The sequence below is a fragment of the Pectinophora gossypiella genome, chromosome 6, assembly GCF_024362695.1.
Source record: "Pectinophora gossypiella chromosome 6, ilPecGoss1.1, whole genome shotgun sequence".
Taxonomy (NCBI): domain Eukaryota; kingdom Metazoa; phylum Arthropoda; class Insecta; order Lepidoptera; family Gelechiidae; genus Pectinophora; species Pectinophora gossypiella.
The window spans coordinates 7,046,915-7,061,546 of record NC_065409.1 but is presented as its reverse complement, the minus strand read 5'-3'; the positions used below and the strand labels follow the sequence as shown (position 1 = coordinate 7,061,546).

The window sequence follows — 14,632 nt, the reverse complement described above, 5'->3', positions numbered from 1 at the left end:
ATAGATAAAAATAGGTAGAAAATAAGTAACAAAAACATGGGGAATTTATGGCAGGGTTCCTGATCCGATGGATTGAATAGTAATTTTGTATTAATACATTGTGTCTATGTCATCCACATAAACATAACAGCCTATATACGTCCCACTGTTGGGTACAGACCTCCCCTCAACTAGCCGGATGGGGTCATCCACATACTTAAAAATAAATCTAATAAAATACTCATAACACACATTTCGTTGTCCAGATTGATATAAAAATATCTTAGCAGAATTTAAAATTAAAAAAGTTAACATATAATTTGTTTAGAATTAAAATATAGTTTAGAATTAAAATATAATTACTTAATAATCTAGTAACCTTACATAAGGATGTTTGAGCTCAAATTCTTTGTCTTGCCCAGAAATAAAAAAGCAACTGTCAAAAATGACAAGGGAATTTCAGCCTCTTATAAATTGCGGTCTGTAAGTCTGTAACCGGCGAAAAATTCTTTGTTTTATTTTTATGCCATTTTGTTAAAATTGTGACCCAATTATACGGTTACTTTACTACTCACTTCCTTATGACACTGTAAGTTACATGTTATTCGATACTTTATGTTAAAATCTTACAATAATTGAGTACAAAACTAATTGAAAGACATCTTCTTACAGATATTTGGCGGGAAAGAGATTTTAGTGTACTTATTTTGATGTTAGAATACTTATAAAACGACCCGAAATGGATAAAAGAAAGCAGTTCAAAGGACCTCCTCCAAAAAGGTTTAAATCTCAAGACGATGACGAAGAAAATGAAATGCCTTGTAGTTTTGAAGAGCAACTGGCGGGAATGGAATGTAGCGATTTTGAATCGCCTGAAGTTATTGGTGTCGGACCTGATAATCAATCGACAAATGTCAAATGGTCCCGACCAGAGCCACCTAAAATGGATCCTAAAAAAGATAATTTGGTCTTCCAACAGATTGATATAGATCACTACAATGGAAAACCCATGCAAGGTATGCCTGGATCACAGCTTGCGCCTGTTCCTATCATGAGAATGTATGGAGTAACTATGGATGGAAATTCTGTGTGCTGTCATGTTCATGGATTCACACCCTACTTTTACGTGACTGTTCCACTGAATTTCAATGAATCTTCATGCAATGAAATGAAGACAAATCTTAATAAAGCTATTTTAGAAGATCTTCGTTCCAATAAGGATGATATTCGCGAAGCGGTGTTAGAGGTTCGTTTGGTGAAAGCTAGATCTCTTATGTACTTCAAAGGAGACTCTGAGATCACATTTGCACGTATTTCAGTAGCATTGCCTAAACTGATTGCTGCTGCTAAGAGACTCATTGATAAACAACCAACATCGTATGGTGTAATGGACCCATCATTTTATGAATCAAATATTGATTTTGATATTAGGTTTATGGTTGATACCAATGTGGTGGGCTGCAGTTGGATTGAATTGCCTACTGGAAAGTGGACTATTAGATCAAAAGATACAAAAATAAAACCTGAGACTCGTTGTCAAATTGAAGTGGATGTGGCATGGAATGTTTTCATTGCTCATCAACCTGAAGGTGAATGGTCAAAAGTGGCACCATTCAGAGTACTTAGTTTTGATATTGAATGTGCTGGCAGAAAAGGTGTATTTCCAGAGCCCAACCATGATCCTGTAATACAGATTGCATCTATGGTGATTAAACAAGGGGAAACAGAACCATATTTAAGAAATGTCTTTACACTAAATACATGTGCACCAATAGTGGGCAGTCAAGTATTAAGTTTTCAAAGTGAAGCTGAAATGCTTGCTAAATGGTCTGACTTCTTTCGTGAATTAGACCCTGATATAATAACTGGTTACAACATAAGCAATTTTGACTGGCCTTATTTAATAAACAGAGCAAAGCATTTGAAAGTAGACAATTTTGATTTCTTGGGTCGCATAAAAAATGTGAGATCTGTTATTAAAGATTCTGTTTTACAATCAAAACAAATGGGAAGACGGGAGAATAAGTCTATAAATTTTGAAGGCAGAGTTCCATTTGACTTGTTGCTTGTTCTCGTAAGGGACTATAAACTAAGGTCATATACTTTGAATGCTGTTAGCTACCATTTCCTTCAAGAGCAAAAAGAAGATGTTCATCACAGCATTATTACAGATTTACAAAATGAAAGTGAGCAAACCAGAAGAAGGTTAGCAATGTACTGCTTAAAAGATGCCTATTTGCCCCTTAAATTACTGAACAAATTAATGAGCATAGTAAACTACATGGAAATGGCCAGAGTCACAGGAGTTCCATTATTGTGTTTACTTACAAGAGGTCAACAAATCAAAGTGGTCAGTCAGCTATTGAGAAAAGCTAAAGAAGCTGGATATTTAATGCCAGCTTACCAAGGACAAGGTTCAGATGATCAATTCGAAGGTGCCACAGTCATTGAACCAAAAAAAGGATATTATGCTGATCCCATATCAACTTTAGATTTTGCGTCTTTGTATCCCAGTATCATGATGGCTCACAATTTGTGTTACACAACACTTTTACCAGCAAACATGCAAAGAGAACTGAATTTAAATTCTGATGACATAACCACAACTCCAACAAAAAATATGTTTGTAAAAGCTAACATTCGGAAAGGATTACTGCCAGAAATTTTGGAGTCATTGCTAGCTGCAAGGAAAAAAGCGAAAGCAGACTTAAAAGAGGAAAAGGATCCATTTAAGCGATCAGTTCTTGATGGACGACAGTTGGCTTTAAAAATCAGTGCTAATTCAGTTTATGGTTTTACTGGAGCACAGGTGGGAAAACTGCCTTGCCTTGAAATATCAGGAAGTGTAACAGCCTATGGAAGGACTATGATAGAATTTACTAAATCAGAAGTTGAGAAAAAATATACAAAAGGAAATGGGTATAAGGAAGATGCTGTTGTTATCTATGGAGACACTGATTCTGTAATGGTTAAATTTGGAGTTAAAACACTTGAAGAAAGCATGGAGCTAGGTAAAGAAGCTGCGGATTTCGTCACTTCTAAATTTGTTAAACCTATTAAACTTGAGTTTGAAAAAGTATACTATCCCTATCTCCTTATAAACAAAAAGAGGTATGCTGGTCTTTACTTTACCAGACCCGATAAATACGACAAAATGGACTGCAAAGGTATTGAAACTGTCAGACGTGATAACTGTCCACTTGTATCAAACATGATGAGCACATGTCTTCAAAAGTTACTGATAGACAGAGACCCAGATGGTGCAGTAAACTATGCCAAACAAATTATAGCTGACCTACTTTGCAACCGAATTGATATCTCTCAGCTTGTCATAACAAAAGAGCTTACTAAAAATGATTATGCAGCTAAACAAGCTCATGTGGAATTAGCCAATAAAATGAAAAAAAGGGATCCAGGAACAGCACCAAAGCTTGGTGACAGAGTTCCTTATGTTCTATGTTGTGCCACTAAAAATACACCTGCTTACATGAAAGCAGAAGATCCCATATATGTATTGGAAAACAGCATTCCTATTGATTTTAATTACTATTTAGAAAACCAATTATCCAAACCACTTCTGAGAATATTTGAACCCATTCTTGGTGAGAAAGCAGAATCTCTTCTTCTTAAAGGGGAACACACTAGGACAAAAGCTATGGTAACATCAAAAGTTGGTGCCTTAGCTGCTTTCACTAAAAAGAAAGAGAAGTGCATTGGATGTAAATCCATCTTGCCTGATAATGTAAAGAAAGCTTTATGTAATCATTGCATGGAAAAAGAAGGTCAGTTATACATAACTGAAGTATTCAAACTCAGACAACTTCAAGAAAAGTTTTCTAGACTTTGGACTGAATGTCAAAGATGCCAAGGAAGCTTGCATGAAGAGGTGCTTTGCACTAATAGAGATTGTACTATTTTTTATATGCGTAAAAAAATGGGTATGGAACTAGACACTCAGGAAAAGAATGTATTACGTTTTGGAGAGCCAATTTGGTGATAATCCTTGGAGGTAATTATAAGTAAAATTTAAAAATTAAGTTTCTTGTGTGAGTTCGTTTATTAATTTTTATTATGGTATAATTTTGTTATTATTATGCTACAATAGAAAGAAACAACAAAAACTTGACTTTCATTACATATTTCCTTGTAGATACACAAAATATTATTTTTGTAAGGAATGTTACATAATAAATGAATACAAAATAATTTTACATATACAGCCAAATTTAAATAGGAATGTTAATAATTTCAGTAAGAATAAGGTTCATTCTATGACATAATAGAGTATTAAGTACATTACATAAAAAATTACATTCAGTTGCCTTCCACATATCACAGAAATAATACGAAAACAGTAATAAATATAAATAAAGCCTCTATATTATATATTAGATCACATTGCCATTTCTAAGACAAACAATTTTTTATAAATTCTACTTTCCTGATATGCAGCCATGAACATAATATAACCAAATTTTTTGGCAATTTGCATACAATAACAATTGTCTGCTCTAACATGGAACAGTTGACATTATAGATCACAAGACGATGACTTATCTAACACTAGGATATAAAAGTTATATTATGTATTTTCATGCATTACTATACATAGTGCATTGAAAACTAAATAAGTTTGTAGAGGAGCAAAACTATACAATGAATAGTTACAGTTCAGTGAACATTTTAACAACAACACAAACATCTACAAACTTTACAAATTTATATTTATGTACAAGCCTTAAACTCAATTTACATTTTTATCTTATACAAATACTATATGGGGTTCCCATAATTTCACCTATTCTCTTGAGATAAAGACCGGTTCAGACTCTGTCGTGGGGTCTTGTTTGAGGGTTGAGACTTATTAGAGCAGTTGTTCTTGGTCAAATTTGGAAGAGGCATATCAAATGGGACGCCATTGCCCCCAACATGGCTAGTGAGTTTCATTATGTCTTCCAGGGTTCTAATGAAGGTGTCGCATGTTGACGTCAGTAGACTTGATGCATCATCGATTTTCTGTAAAAAGCATTGCAAAGATACAGTTAATAAAGAGACTACAACAAAATGGGGTTGACTTATATTACTATGAAATATACTCTACTCATATAATAAATATAAAAAGTACAGTTTAATGGGTGTACCTTAATCAGTATTATTAGGTACACAGAAAAACTATTTAAAATATTAATTTATTTTAAAACATTTACATACATAAACTGCCTACATACGTCCCACTGCTGGGCACAGGCCTCCCCTCAATCAACCGGAGGGGGTATGGAGCATACTCCACCACTATGCTCCACCACGGGTTGGTGGAGGTGTTATTTTTACGGCTAATAGCCGGGACCAACGGCTTAACGTGTCCTCCGAAGCACGGAATCATCTTACTTTTTCGGACAATCAGGTGATTCAAGCCTGAAAAGTCCTTACCAAACAAAGGACAGTCTCACAAAGTGATTTCGACAATGTCCCCATCGGGAATCGAACCTGGACCTCCAGATCGTGAGCCTAACGCTCTTACCACTAGACCACGGAGGCTGTTAAAGAAATTATATTTTTAAGTCATACGCATAGATGTTATGTTAGTGGGCTCTGTTTTCCGCATTTAGACTCTAAGATGGCCCATTATGCGTGTGATTGTTGACTACGTAAGCCAACCTATCTCCTTCCAGAAGCTCAGAAGCCTCCTGGGGTTTTCACAGGCTTCGCGGAGCGACCCCATTTCTTTGAGGATTTTTACCCGTTGTGCTGACACTCCCGTGCATTCCAGGATTACATGGGGGGCAGTTTCTTCTGCGTCTAGACAGCCTCTGCAAAGTGGGCTGTCCGTTATCCCTAAGTTAAATAGGTGCTTGTTGAGTGGGCAGTGACCCGTAATACTGCCCACTACTATTCGAAGGTCATTGCGGTTTAAGCGAAGCAGTCGACGAGTGAAGCTCTTGGATATCATAGGCATGATATCCTTCGACTGTCTGCATGTGGGCAGCTGTGCCCATCTGTCGTTGTGTAGTTGCAGGGTATGGTCCCGTACCCACGAGCGTAACTGACTGAAAGGTATCGGTAGGATTGGTTCGGGTCCATATATCCTTGTGTCTGATCCTCTCCTTGCCAGTTCGTCGGCGGCATCATTACCCAGCGATCCACTGTGCCCTTTAATCCACTGCAGGGTAACCTTGTTAGTTAAGGCCATCTTCTGCAGTTCTCTGTGGCACTCGTATATTAGCCCCGAGGTTATGTTGTCACTATTTAGGGCTTGTAAGACAGCTGCGCTGTCTGAGAGGATTCTGATGTCATAACCCTTGACATTTCTCTTCCTCACTGTGCTGGCGGCCTGAATTATGGCTACACATTCGCATTGAAAAATGGAGCTGTATTTTCCTAAAGCCACTGATTTTTGAATGTTTAAGTCGAGAGAGAAGACTCCGGCACCCGTCCCTGAGGACATTTTGGAACCATCTGTGTAGATGCGGAGTTCCCTGATGCCGGATTGATCTCGCTCTGTTTCCTGCAGACTTATCACATAATTTCTTTCTGTAATCTGTGTTTGTGGGATTCTGTCGCATGGGGCGAGTAAAAGTTTCTGATGTTGTATTGCCCTGTCTAGAATTTTGGTATGTGGGCCTATGCCATTTGTATCCCATATCCCGGTGTTGCGAAGTCTCATCGCTGCCATCGTGGCTTCCTGTTTAACAATCAGGTCCAGGGGTGGCAAGCTCAGAATTACTTCTAGTGCTGCAGTAGGTGCAGTTCTCATGCAGCCGGTAATAGCAGAGCAGGCCAATCTCTGGAACTGCTGTAGCTTTGTAATGGTTGTGCTGAGCTCGGTCCTGGGCCACCAAACGACTGCTCCATATGCTAGTAATGGTTTTATCACGGTATTGTATAGCCAAAGCGTGATCTTAGGTGAGAGTCCCCATGTTTTCCCCATGAGCCGTTTGCATTGCCAGAACGCTATACAGGCTCTCTCCAGTTTATTTTCTAGGTGTTTGTTCCATAGCAGCTTATTGTCTAGAATAACGCCCAGGTATTTGACTTCGCTACTTAATTTGAGATTTGTGCCGAAAAGTTTGGGTAATTTTAAGTTATCCAATTTCCGTTTATTTGTGAAAAGTATAAGTTCCGTCTTGGACGGATTTACCGATAGGTTGTGCCTAGTGCACCAGTCTTCGACTATCCTCAAATAGATGATCCAACAAATACGCATAGATGATCCAACACTCTGAGATTCAACATTTTGATAATAGGCTAGTTCCTATTGAGTTAAATAAGTTACTTTTTACTAAATGTTAAAATACAAAATTACTTTGAAATTTGTTTGACAAAGCACATGTCATATAAAAATGTGATAAAATATTGGACTTATTATTTTTCATTAAAATTCATTAATAAGTTAAATCGAAAAAATATTTTTTTTCGTTAGTTTTACATTTGTCTTTATATAGAACCTAATCAGAATTTCATAATTAATATTGAACCTAATATGTGACCCAATTGATAACATATTGACATATTTTTACCATAAATTATCTATTTATACACACTGTGATTTAATAAAACACTTATCATGTGTATATTTATTGTGTAGATAATGTTGTAATATATGTATTAATATATGTCCTGTAGTCAGGAGTAATTCGGAAAATTAGTCTTCCTTTTTATTAGATAGAACCATAGAACTCCTATCGTACACTGCCACACTACAAATTGCAATATAATAAAATATAAAGACAATAATATCATGAATGTTACCTGTACCTCCGGACCCTCTTCTGCAGTGGCAGCACTCTTGACAGCATGTACTTGTTGCATCATCAGATCGCAATACAGACGCAATTCTGACTTCTTGTGGCTCAGTGTATTTGTGTCTTCTAATACTGGAACTAAATAACAAGAGGGAATTAAAAATATATAATTATTGTCAAAGAGAGGTCTTTGCACATTGGTAAGTTCTACTTTTTTTTTTTTTTTTTTTATTAGCCATAAATTCAGATACAATATCTTTTATTTTTTTATACACATTCCATTATTCGGCGGTAACGTTTAGGTCTGTATCTGTGTGCCCATTGGCAAAGGCCTCCCCCAATCTATTCCACTCCTCTTTGCATTTAGCCGTTCTAGTCCAGGTTCTTCCGGCCACTCTGACGATTTCGTCCTCCCATCGTCGGAATGGTCTACCTCGGTTTCTTTTGCCTTCTCTTGGGTACCATGTGGTGACGCATTTGCTCCATTTGTCTGGACCCTGCATTATCTGGCCTGCCCATTTCCATTTTAAATGTCTTGTTTTGAGTGTTACATCAGTTATCCTAGTTTTCTTCCGTAAGTCTTCATTTCGTGTTTTTTCTATTCTTCTTTTCCCAGTCATGCTTCTCTCCATGGCTCTTTGGCAGATTTCGAGTTTTTTACTGTGTTCTTTTGTAAGTGCCCATGTCTGGCAACCATAGCACAAAACTGGTAGAATACATACGTTGAATAGTTTGCTTTTAATCTTGATGTTTGCTTTTTTGTCTTTCATGATTTCTCTGTACGACCAATATGTTTTCCATGCATTCCCTATTCTCCTATCTATCTCCTTTGATGTTAATTCTTGGGTAGAGATGAGCTGTCCCAGATATTGGTATTCCTGTACATATTCGATTATGTTATCGCCTATTTTAATTATTGAGTCAGGCTTAACATTTGTCATTGCCTTTGTTTTTGTAGTGTTCATAGTAAGACCTACGTCTCTACTAGCCTTGTCGAGGTCTACTAGCATTTTTTGGAGATCAGCTGCTGAAGTGGCCCATATCACTATGTCATCAGCGAATCTGAGGTGTGATAGTGTTTCGCCATTGATGTTGATGCCGAGTTGGTCCCACTCTAGCTTCCGGAATACCTCTTCAAGAACTGCTGAGAATAATTTTGGTGACAGGGGATCGCCTTGTCTTACTCCTCTTAGTATTTTTATGGTCTCTCCCTCTTTATCGAGTTTAACTTTAGCCGTGGCACCAGTGTAGATGTTTTTGATTATCCTAATGTATTTGTGCTCTATGCCTTGGTTTCGTAATGCTTCCCAGATTTTTGTGTGGTCCAGAGAATCGAACGCCTTACAGTAATCCACAAAACAGCAAAAGAAGGTTCTGTTGTACTCTTTACTTTTTTCTATTATTTGTTTCACTACATGGATGTGATCGATAGTTGAGTAATTTCTTCTAAATCCTGCCTGTTCTTTTGGTTGGTTTTCGTCCAGAGCAATGGTAATGCGGCTTAAGATGATCTTTGAGAAAATTTTATACAGATTTGGCAATAAGCTTATTGGTCTATAGTTGCTTATATCATTTTTGTTGCCCTTTTTATGTATTAGCGTGATAGTGGATCTCTTCCATTGTTCTGGTATTTCTTCAGTTTCTATTATGATGTTAAATAAGTCTGTTAATGCTGTTAATATATACTCTTTAGTTTCGATCAGTGTTTCATTTGGGATGTTATCTGGACCCGGAGCTCTGTCTCTTCTTTGTGTTGACAATGCCTTCTCGACTTCTCGCTGAAGTATGTGTGGTATGGTAGTATCTTCAGACAGTGTAATTCTTTCTTCCGGTCCCTGTTTGGAGTATAGTTCTTTGAAGAATTCGGTGGCTATCTCAATTATTTCTGGTCTCTTTGTTTTTTGGAGGCCGTGTTTATCCTGTAGTTTGGGAATCCACTCTTTCTTTTCCTGTAGGATCTTCATTGCCTTTTTTGTTCCTCCTGTTCTTTCTATTAGGGTATGAATCGTTTTTTCTCTGTGGTTTTTTATATCTTTTCTCATGCTTGTTCTTACTAATTTGCTCAATCGTGTTATTTCTTTTCTGGTATCGGTAGTTTTCGGTGTCTTCTGAATCAATGTTGCTCTAGTCTCTAGTAGAAGTTTAGTTCTTTCACTTAATAGCTCTTTCCCTTTTTTAGTTATCGACTTTTCGTTGTTGCACTTTTTTAATATTTCAATTATCTTTTCGTAGGTATCTTTTATATTACTTCCTGTGAGATTTTCTCTGATGTATTTAATTTCTTTTTCTAGGTCTTTGACGCTTAGTATTTCTTTATTGAGTTTTATTATCTGGTATTGGGCTCTTCTTCTGTGTGATTTTGGTGGAGTTGATTTTAGTTTAGCTCTAACCATTCTGTGGTTTGTGTTGAAATTAAAACTCTTTACTGTGTCACAATCGTCAAATAGCTTGGTTTTGTTGGTTAAAATGTAGTCAATTTCATTTTTATATTTGCCATCTGGTGATATCCAGGTCCAACGCTTACTCTGTGGTTTTCTGTATTTTGTATTTAGGATGGTCAGTTGATGTTCTAAGGCTAAGTTAACTAATTTTTTGCCGTTCCTGGTTCTCTTTCCTTGACAATACAGACCAAGGATATTCTCCTCACCATCATTTCTCCGCCCTATTTGAGCGTTGAAGTCCCCCATTAGTATTAGATTCTTAGCGTTAAGTTTAATTATCTCCTCATTCAGTTTATTGTAAAAGGCCTCAATCTCTTCATCTGAAGATTGCTCTGTTGGTGAGTAAACCTGTATTATTGTCCACTCGTCTTTATGAGGTGGTAAGAGAATTCTGAGTATAGCTATCCGTTCAGAGACTCCATAGATTTCGATTAAGTTGTTTTTCAGCTTGTTATTTACGATGAAACCGACGCCATATTGACCTGGTGTTTCTCCTTTGTAGTATAAAATAAACTTGCCGTAATCATCTATTTGGTCTCCCATGCGTCTAACTTCGCTGATTCCCAAAATATCCCAATTAATTTTTTCTAATGCCATTGTTAGTTCAAGTAAGTTTTCTTCCGTTCTTAGTGTGCGTGTGTTAAGTGTAGCTATGCAGATTTGTTTGTTTCCTTTAATTCCTTCTTGTTGTTGTTTGGTTGGGGGGGATTGGTCTAATTCCCCACGGGGACCGGCCGGATTGGGGAATGTTGGGTATGTTCCGCTGATTTCCTTTGTTACTTTGATACTTATCTTTCGGTTGCCGCCTTTTTTTAGTTTTTTTGCGTCTCATTTGCAGTTGATCTATTTCTTATTGCTTCAAACGGGTTTATTTTGGATATCTTCGCCGGCTGCGACGGATTTATATTTTCTTGAGGTTTGCTGAAATAGTTAGGGGGAGTACTAGGAGGTGAGGATGTAGCCCTTTTCCTCTTTTCGGCATCAGTTTTCTCTCGGATTACAAGTTTGCCATTTTTTATGATTGCGTATTTTCCAGACTCTCTGGCTTCTTTCAGTTTAGGTATCAGTGCCTTCCTTATTTCCACCTCTTCTTTTGACAAATCTTCCGTTATGTATATTCCTTCTGGGAGTCTCTTTTTATTTTTCATGATTTCGTTCCTTCGCCATGAGAGGGTACAACTAATTTTGATAGGTCTAGTTTTGTTATCGCTCTTTTTCCCAATTCTGTGTAGTTGATTTATTTCCCACTTGTCCCAGCTGTGGTTTTCGCTTCGTGGCTCGCTTGTTTTGTTGAGCAGTTCCAGCACTTTATTTATGAGGTCTTCCTTACCGGCTTCTGTTTCCTCCACACCATGCAAGATAATATTGTTTTTTCTTGATTCCATTTCGAGAGATCTGATTCTAGACCGCAGGGTGTCCACTTCTCTTCTCAGAACTTCGTTTTCCTGTCTAATTGGTGCTAGATGTTCCTCTAAAGTTTTACTAATTGTTTCAGCTATGGCTTGAGTTTGCTTTTGGTTTTGTTTTTCCATCTCTTCCTTAATATTGGACCATAGTAACTTCATTTGCTCATCCATTTTACTGTTGGTTCGGTTGGTTTGATTTTTCTACCAAATGAGTGTATTTTTGCTTTGACTGGCAACACCAAGTGTCCAAACCTTGAAATTCTGACAGCTGTAGTGTCTTTGGATTTTTATAACCTCAAAATGGATCTTTGTATTTTCGACACTGGTTTATGCCACTTGTTATCTTTTCTTGCACTGTTTTGCTTATTTTGAAGTGACCCGCGTTTATTTTTAGGTATTATTAACGACTTTTCTTCACTGATTAACCACTTTTGCACTGTTTCTACGTTTAAAAGCGGGAGACGTGAGTTACGTGATGTTTACGTTATGACAGTTGACAGCCGAAAAAAAAAAAAGTTCTACTAGACTAAATTAAATTATAGGGAATTGTAACATAAAACAATATTCAAATAGAAATAATGGTCTATCATCAATGTTGGATTTATTACTACTTACCTAAGTCTCCTTTAGAATCAACACAAGCTTTAGCACTTCCTAAAGCTACCAGCCACTTCTGCCTGTCTTGTGGAGACGGTGCTCTCAAATACATGTGCTGTTGGCCAGGTATCACCAAGTCCATACGGGTTGAATCAATAGTATTCACTGGAAAATATGATTAATTTCTTTAAATAACAAGTCTACAACAATGTTAATACTGGACGCGGTCAAATTATATATAATGTTTTTTTTTAATAAATTAGGTACAATGTAACGAATGTAGTACATACCGTTTATCTGACATACGGCTACTTTCACCGACCCTTTACAACCTTGATTTACTTCTTCCTGGGACTTGTAATACGACAAAATACCATTTTCTAGTACGAACCATCTGGTTTGCCAACCTGGAAGTTACACAAACAGGATTTTACATAAGTTCCCAATATGGATAAATTTTACATTACGCCTGTAAATATTTACCGTTCCAGTAATTTGTCCATTTCCACAAAACACCTTCCATGAATTACAATATTATGAATTTACAAGATTTTCGCAACCAAAATTTTTATTACTTTTCAGCCAAATTGACGATCACAAAATAATGTCACAAACAAAATAGTCAAACTGACATTTTTTTTTTTTTTTTGATTATTTTGTCCGTAGGACAGGCAAAGGGATCATAGCCCATACAGCCAAGTCATGTGTTATATTTATTTATATATTTTTTTTTAGTTATAAAATTCATAGAAGGCCTAAATCAAGTCTGGCGTATTTTTACAAAATTAAGGCCGAAGCCAATTCTTTGTTTGATTACAGAATTAAGGCCGAAACCATGTCTTAGTTTGTTTTCAAAATTAAGGCCGAAGCCAAGTCTTATATTATTTTCAAATTAAGGCCGAAGCCAAGTCTTATATTGTTTACAAAATTAAGGCCGAAGCCAAGTCTTAGTTTGTTTTCAAAATTAAGGCCGAAGCCAAGTCTTACTTTGTTTTCAAAATTAAGGCCGAAGCCATGTCTTATATTGTTTTCCAAATGAAGGCCGAAGCCAAGTCTTATATTGTTTTCAAAATTAAGGCCGAAGCCAAGTCTTAGTTTGTTTTCAAAATTAAGGCCGAAGCCAAGTCTTAGTTTGTTTTCAAAATTAAGGCCGAAGCCATGTCTTAGTTTGATTTCAAAATTAAGGCCGAAACCATGTCTTAAAATATTGTTGGCAATTTCAAAAAAGGAACGTCACGTCACTTTTTAAGAGAAAAACGTTTTGGCGGGTGTTCCGGCTGGGACGACGAAGAAGAAAAAACAAGTGAAGACGATTATTGTGGAGAGAAGCAAAAACTGAAAGACGAGTTGCTGTATTCTTTTGTATAATATTTCTTATTATAATTTGTAGTACTTAATAATATTTGGTTTCCGTAATAAGAGTGATATTTGTGGTACTTAACATTTACTGATTAAAACTGGGTACCTATGTTACTAATATTTACGTTTTATTGTAGAGTTTGCTAACATCAGAAGTGTTTGGGATCCATCGCCGTAATGGACGAGCGAAAGTCCAGAATGAAGCGGAGGCGTTCTCGCTCACGCTCTAGGGGGCTGAGCAGGTCAAGGACGCCGTTACCCTTGCCGCGGAGGAAATCGCCGGCAGCGAGGAGGACCGGGGATGATGATGATATATCTACCATCGATCGCAGATCACGATCGAAACGAAAGCGTGCCCGTAATCCATCTACCTCCACCTCATGTTCGAGCTCATACTCAGGTTCAACTTCGAGTACCTCCACCCATTCATCTGCTAGGTATGAACGTGTTAAGAAGAGGGAGTCGAAGAGCAGCCGAAAATCGAAACGTGAACCCGTGAGTACGTCTACGAGTACTGTCATTTTACATAATTTGATACCTGAATTCGACCCGCTCGCCGATAATGTCTTATCTTGGATAAATGTGATCGAATCTTATGCGTCAACTTTTTCTTGGTCGGACAGTATGATCCGGTATCAGGCTCTCAATAAGTTAAAGGGGTCGGCTAAATTGTGGTACGATGCTCTACTAAGAAATAATCAATTTTGGACCACGTGGTCGTGGAAGGATTGGAAAAAGACTATTTTGGTTACGTTTCGAGTTAAACGAAATATGTTTGATCTTTTAAAAGAAATTATTGATAAAAAACCGGTGGACGGTCAATCTTTGTATGAATTTTTTTTTCAACAAAAGCTAAAATTGATAATTTTCGCTTAAATTTTTCTGAAGACGATATTATATCTATTATTCTGGGTAACATTGCTGATAGTAATATAACCGCTTCTGTAGAAGCAAGTAATTTTATGTCATGTGGCAGTTTGGCTAGTTTTCTGCACAAGCGCGTATATAAATAGAAAAATGTCAAGAAATTGACGAGTATTTCCGGCGTAGCTTCTACTCCTGAAATTGGAAGGGACGTGAAATCGTTAATTCAAAATCAGGTAACGGT

The 14,632-nt window shown here is 37.0% G+C and overlaps 2 protein-coding genes across 3 annotated transcripts; one reads left to right on the top strand and one right to left on the bottom strand.

The window, feature by feature from the left end:
* Positions 1 to 439: 439 nt before the first annotated feature.
* LOC126367251 (DNA polymerase delta catalytic subunit) lies at positions 440 to 4,027 on the top strand. The gene is made up of 2 exons (XM_050010665.1): positions 440 to 568; positions 652 to 4,027. The coding sequence occupies exon 2, from the start codon at positions 719 to 721 to the stop codon at positions 3,974 to 3,976; it is 3,258 nt and encodes a 1,085-aa protein (XP_049866622.1). The 5' UTR covers positions 440 to 568; positions 652 to 718; the 3' UTR covers positions 3,977 to 4,027.
* LOC126367274 (pleckstrin homology domain-containing family A member 3-like) lies at positions 4,018 to 12,799 on the bottom strand. Of its 2 annotated transcripts, none has more exons than XM_050010703.1 (5): positions 12,649 to 12,799; positions 12,456 to 12,572; positions 12,184 to 12,330; positions 7,729 to 7,859; positions 4,018 to 4,995 (listed from the first exon to the last, which is right to left on the bottom strand). In XM_050010703.1, exons 1-5 carry the CDS (start codon positions 12,686 to 12,688, stop codon positions 4,774 to 4,776), a joined length of 657 nt encoding a protein of 218 aa, XP_049866660.1. In that variant the 5' UTR covers positions 12,689 to 12,799; the 3' UTR covers positions 4,018 to 4,773. The 2 variants fall into 2 exon arrangements, with proteins under 2 accessions (XP_049866660.1, XP_049866661.1); XM_050010704.1 differs by having other exon boundaries at positions 7,735 to 7,859.
* Between the last annotated feature and the right edge of the window lie 1,833 nt (positions 12,800 to 14,632).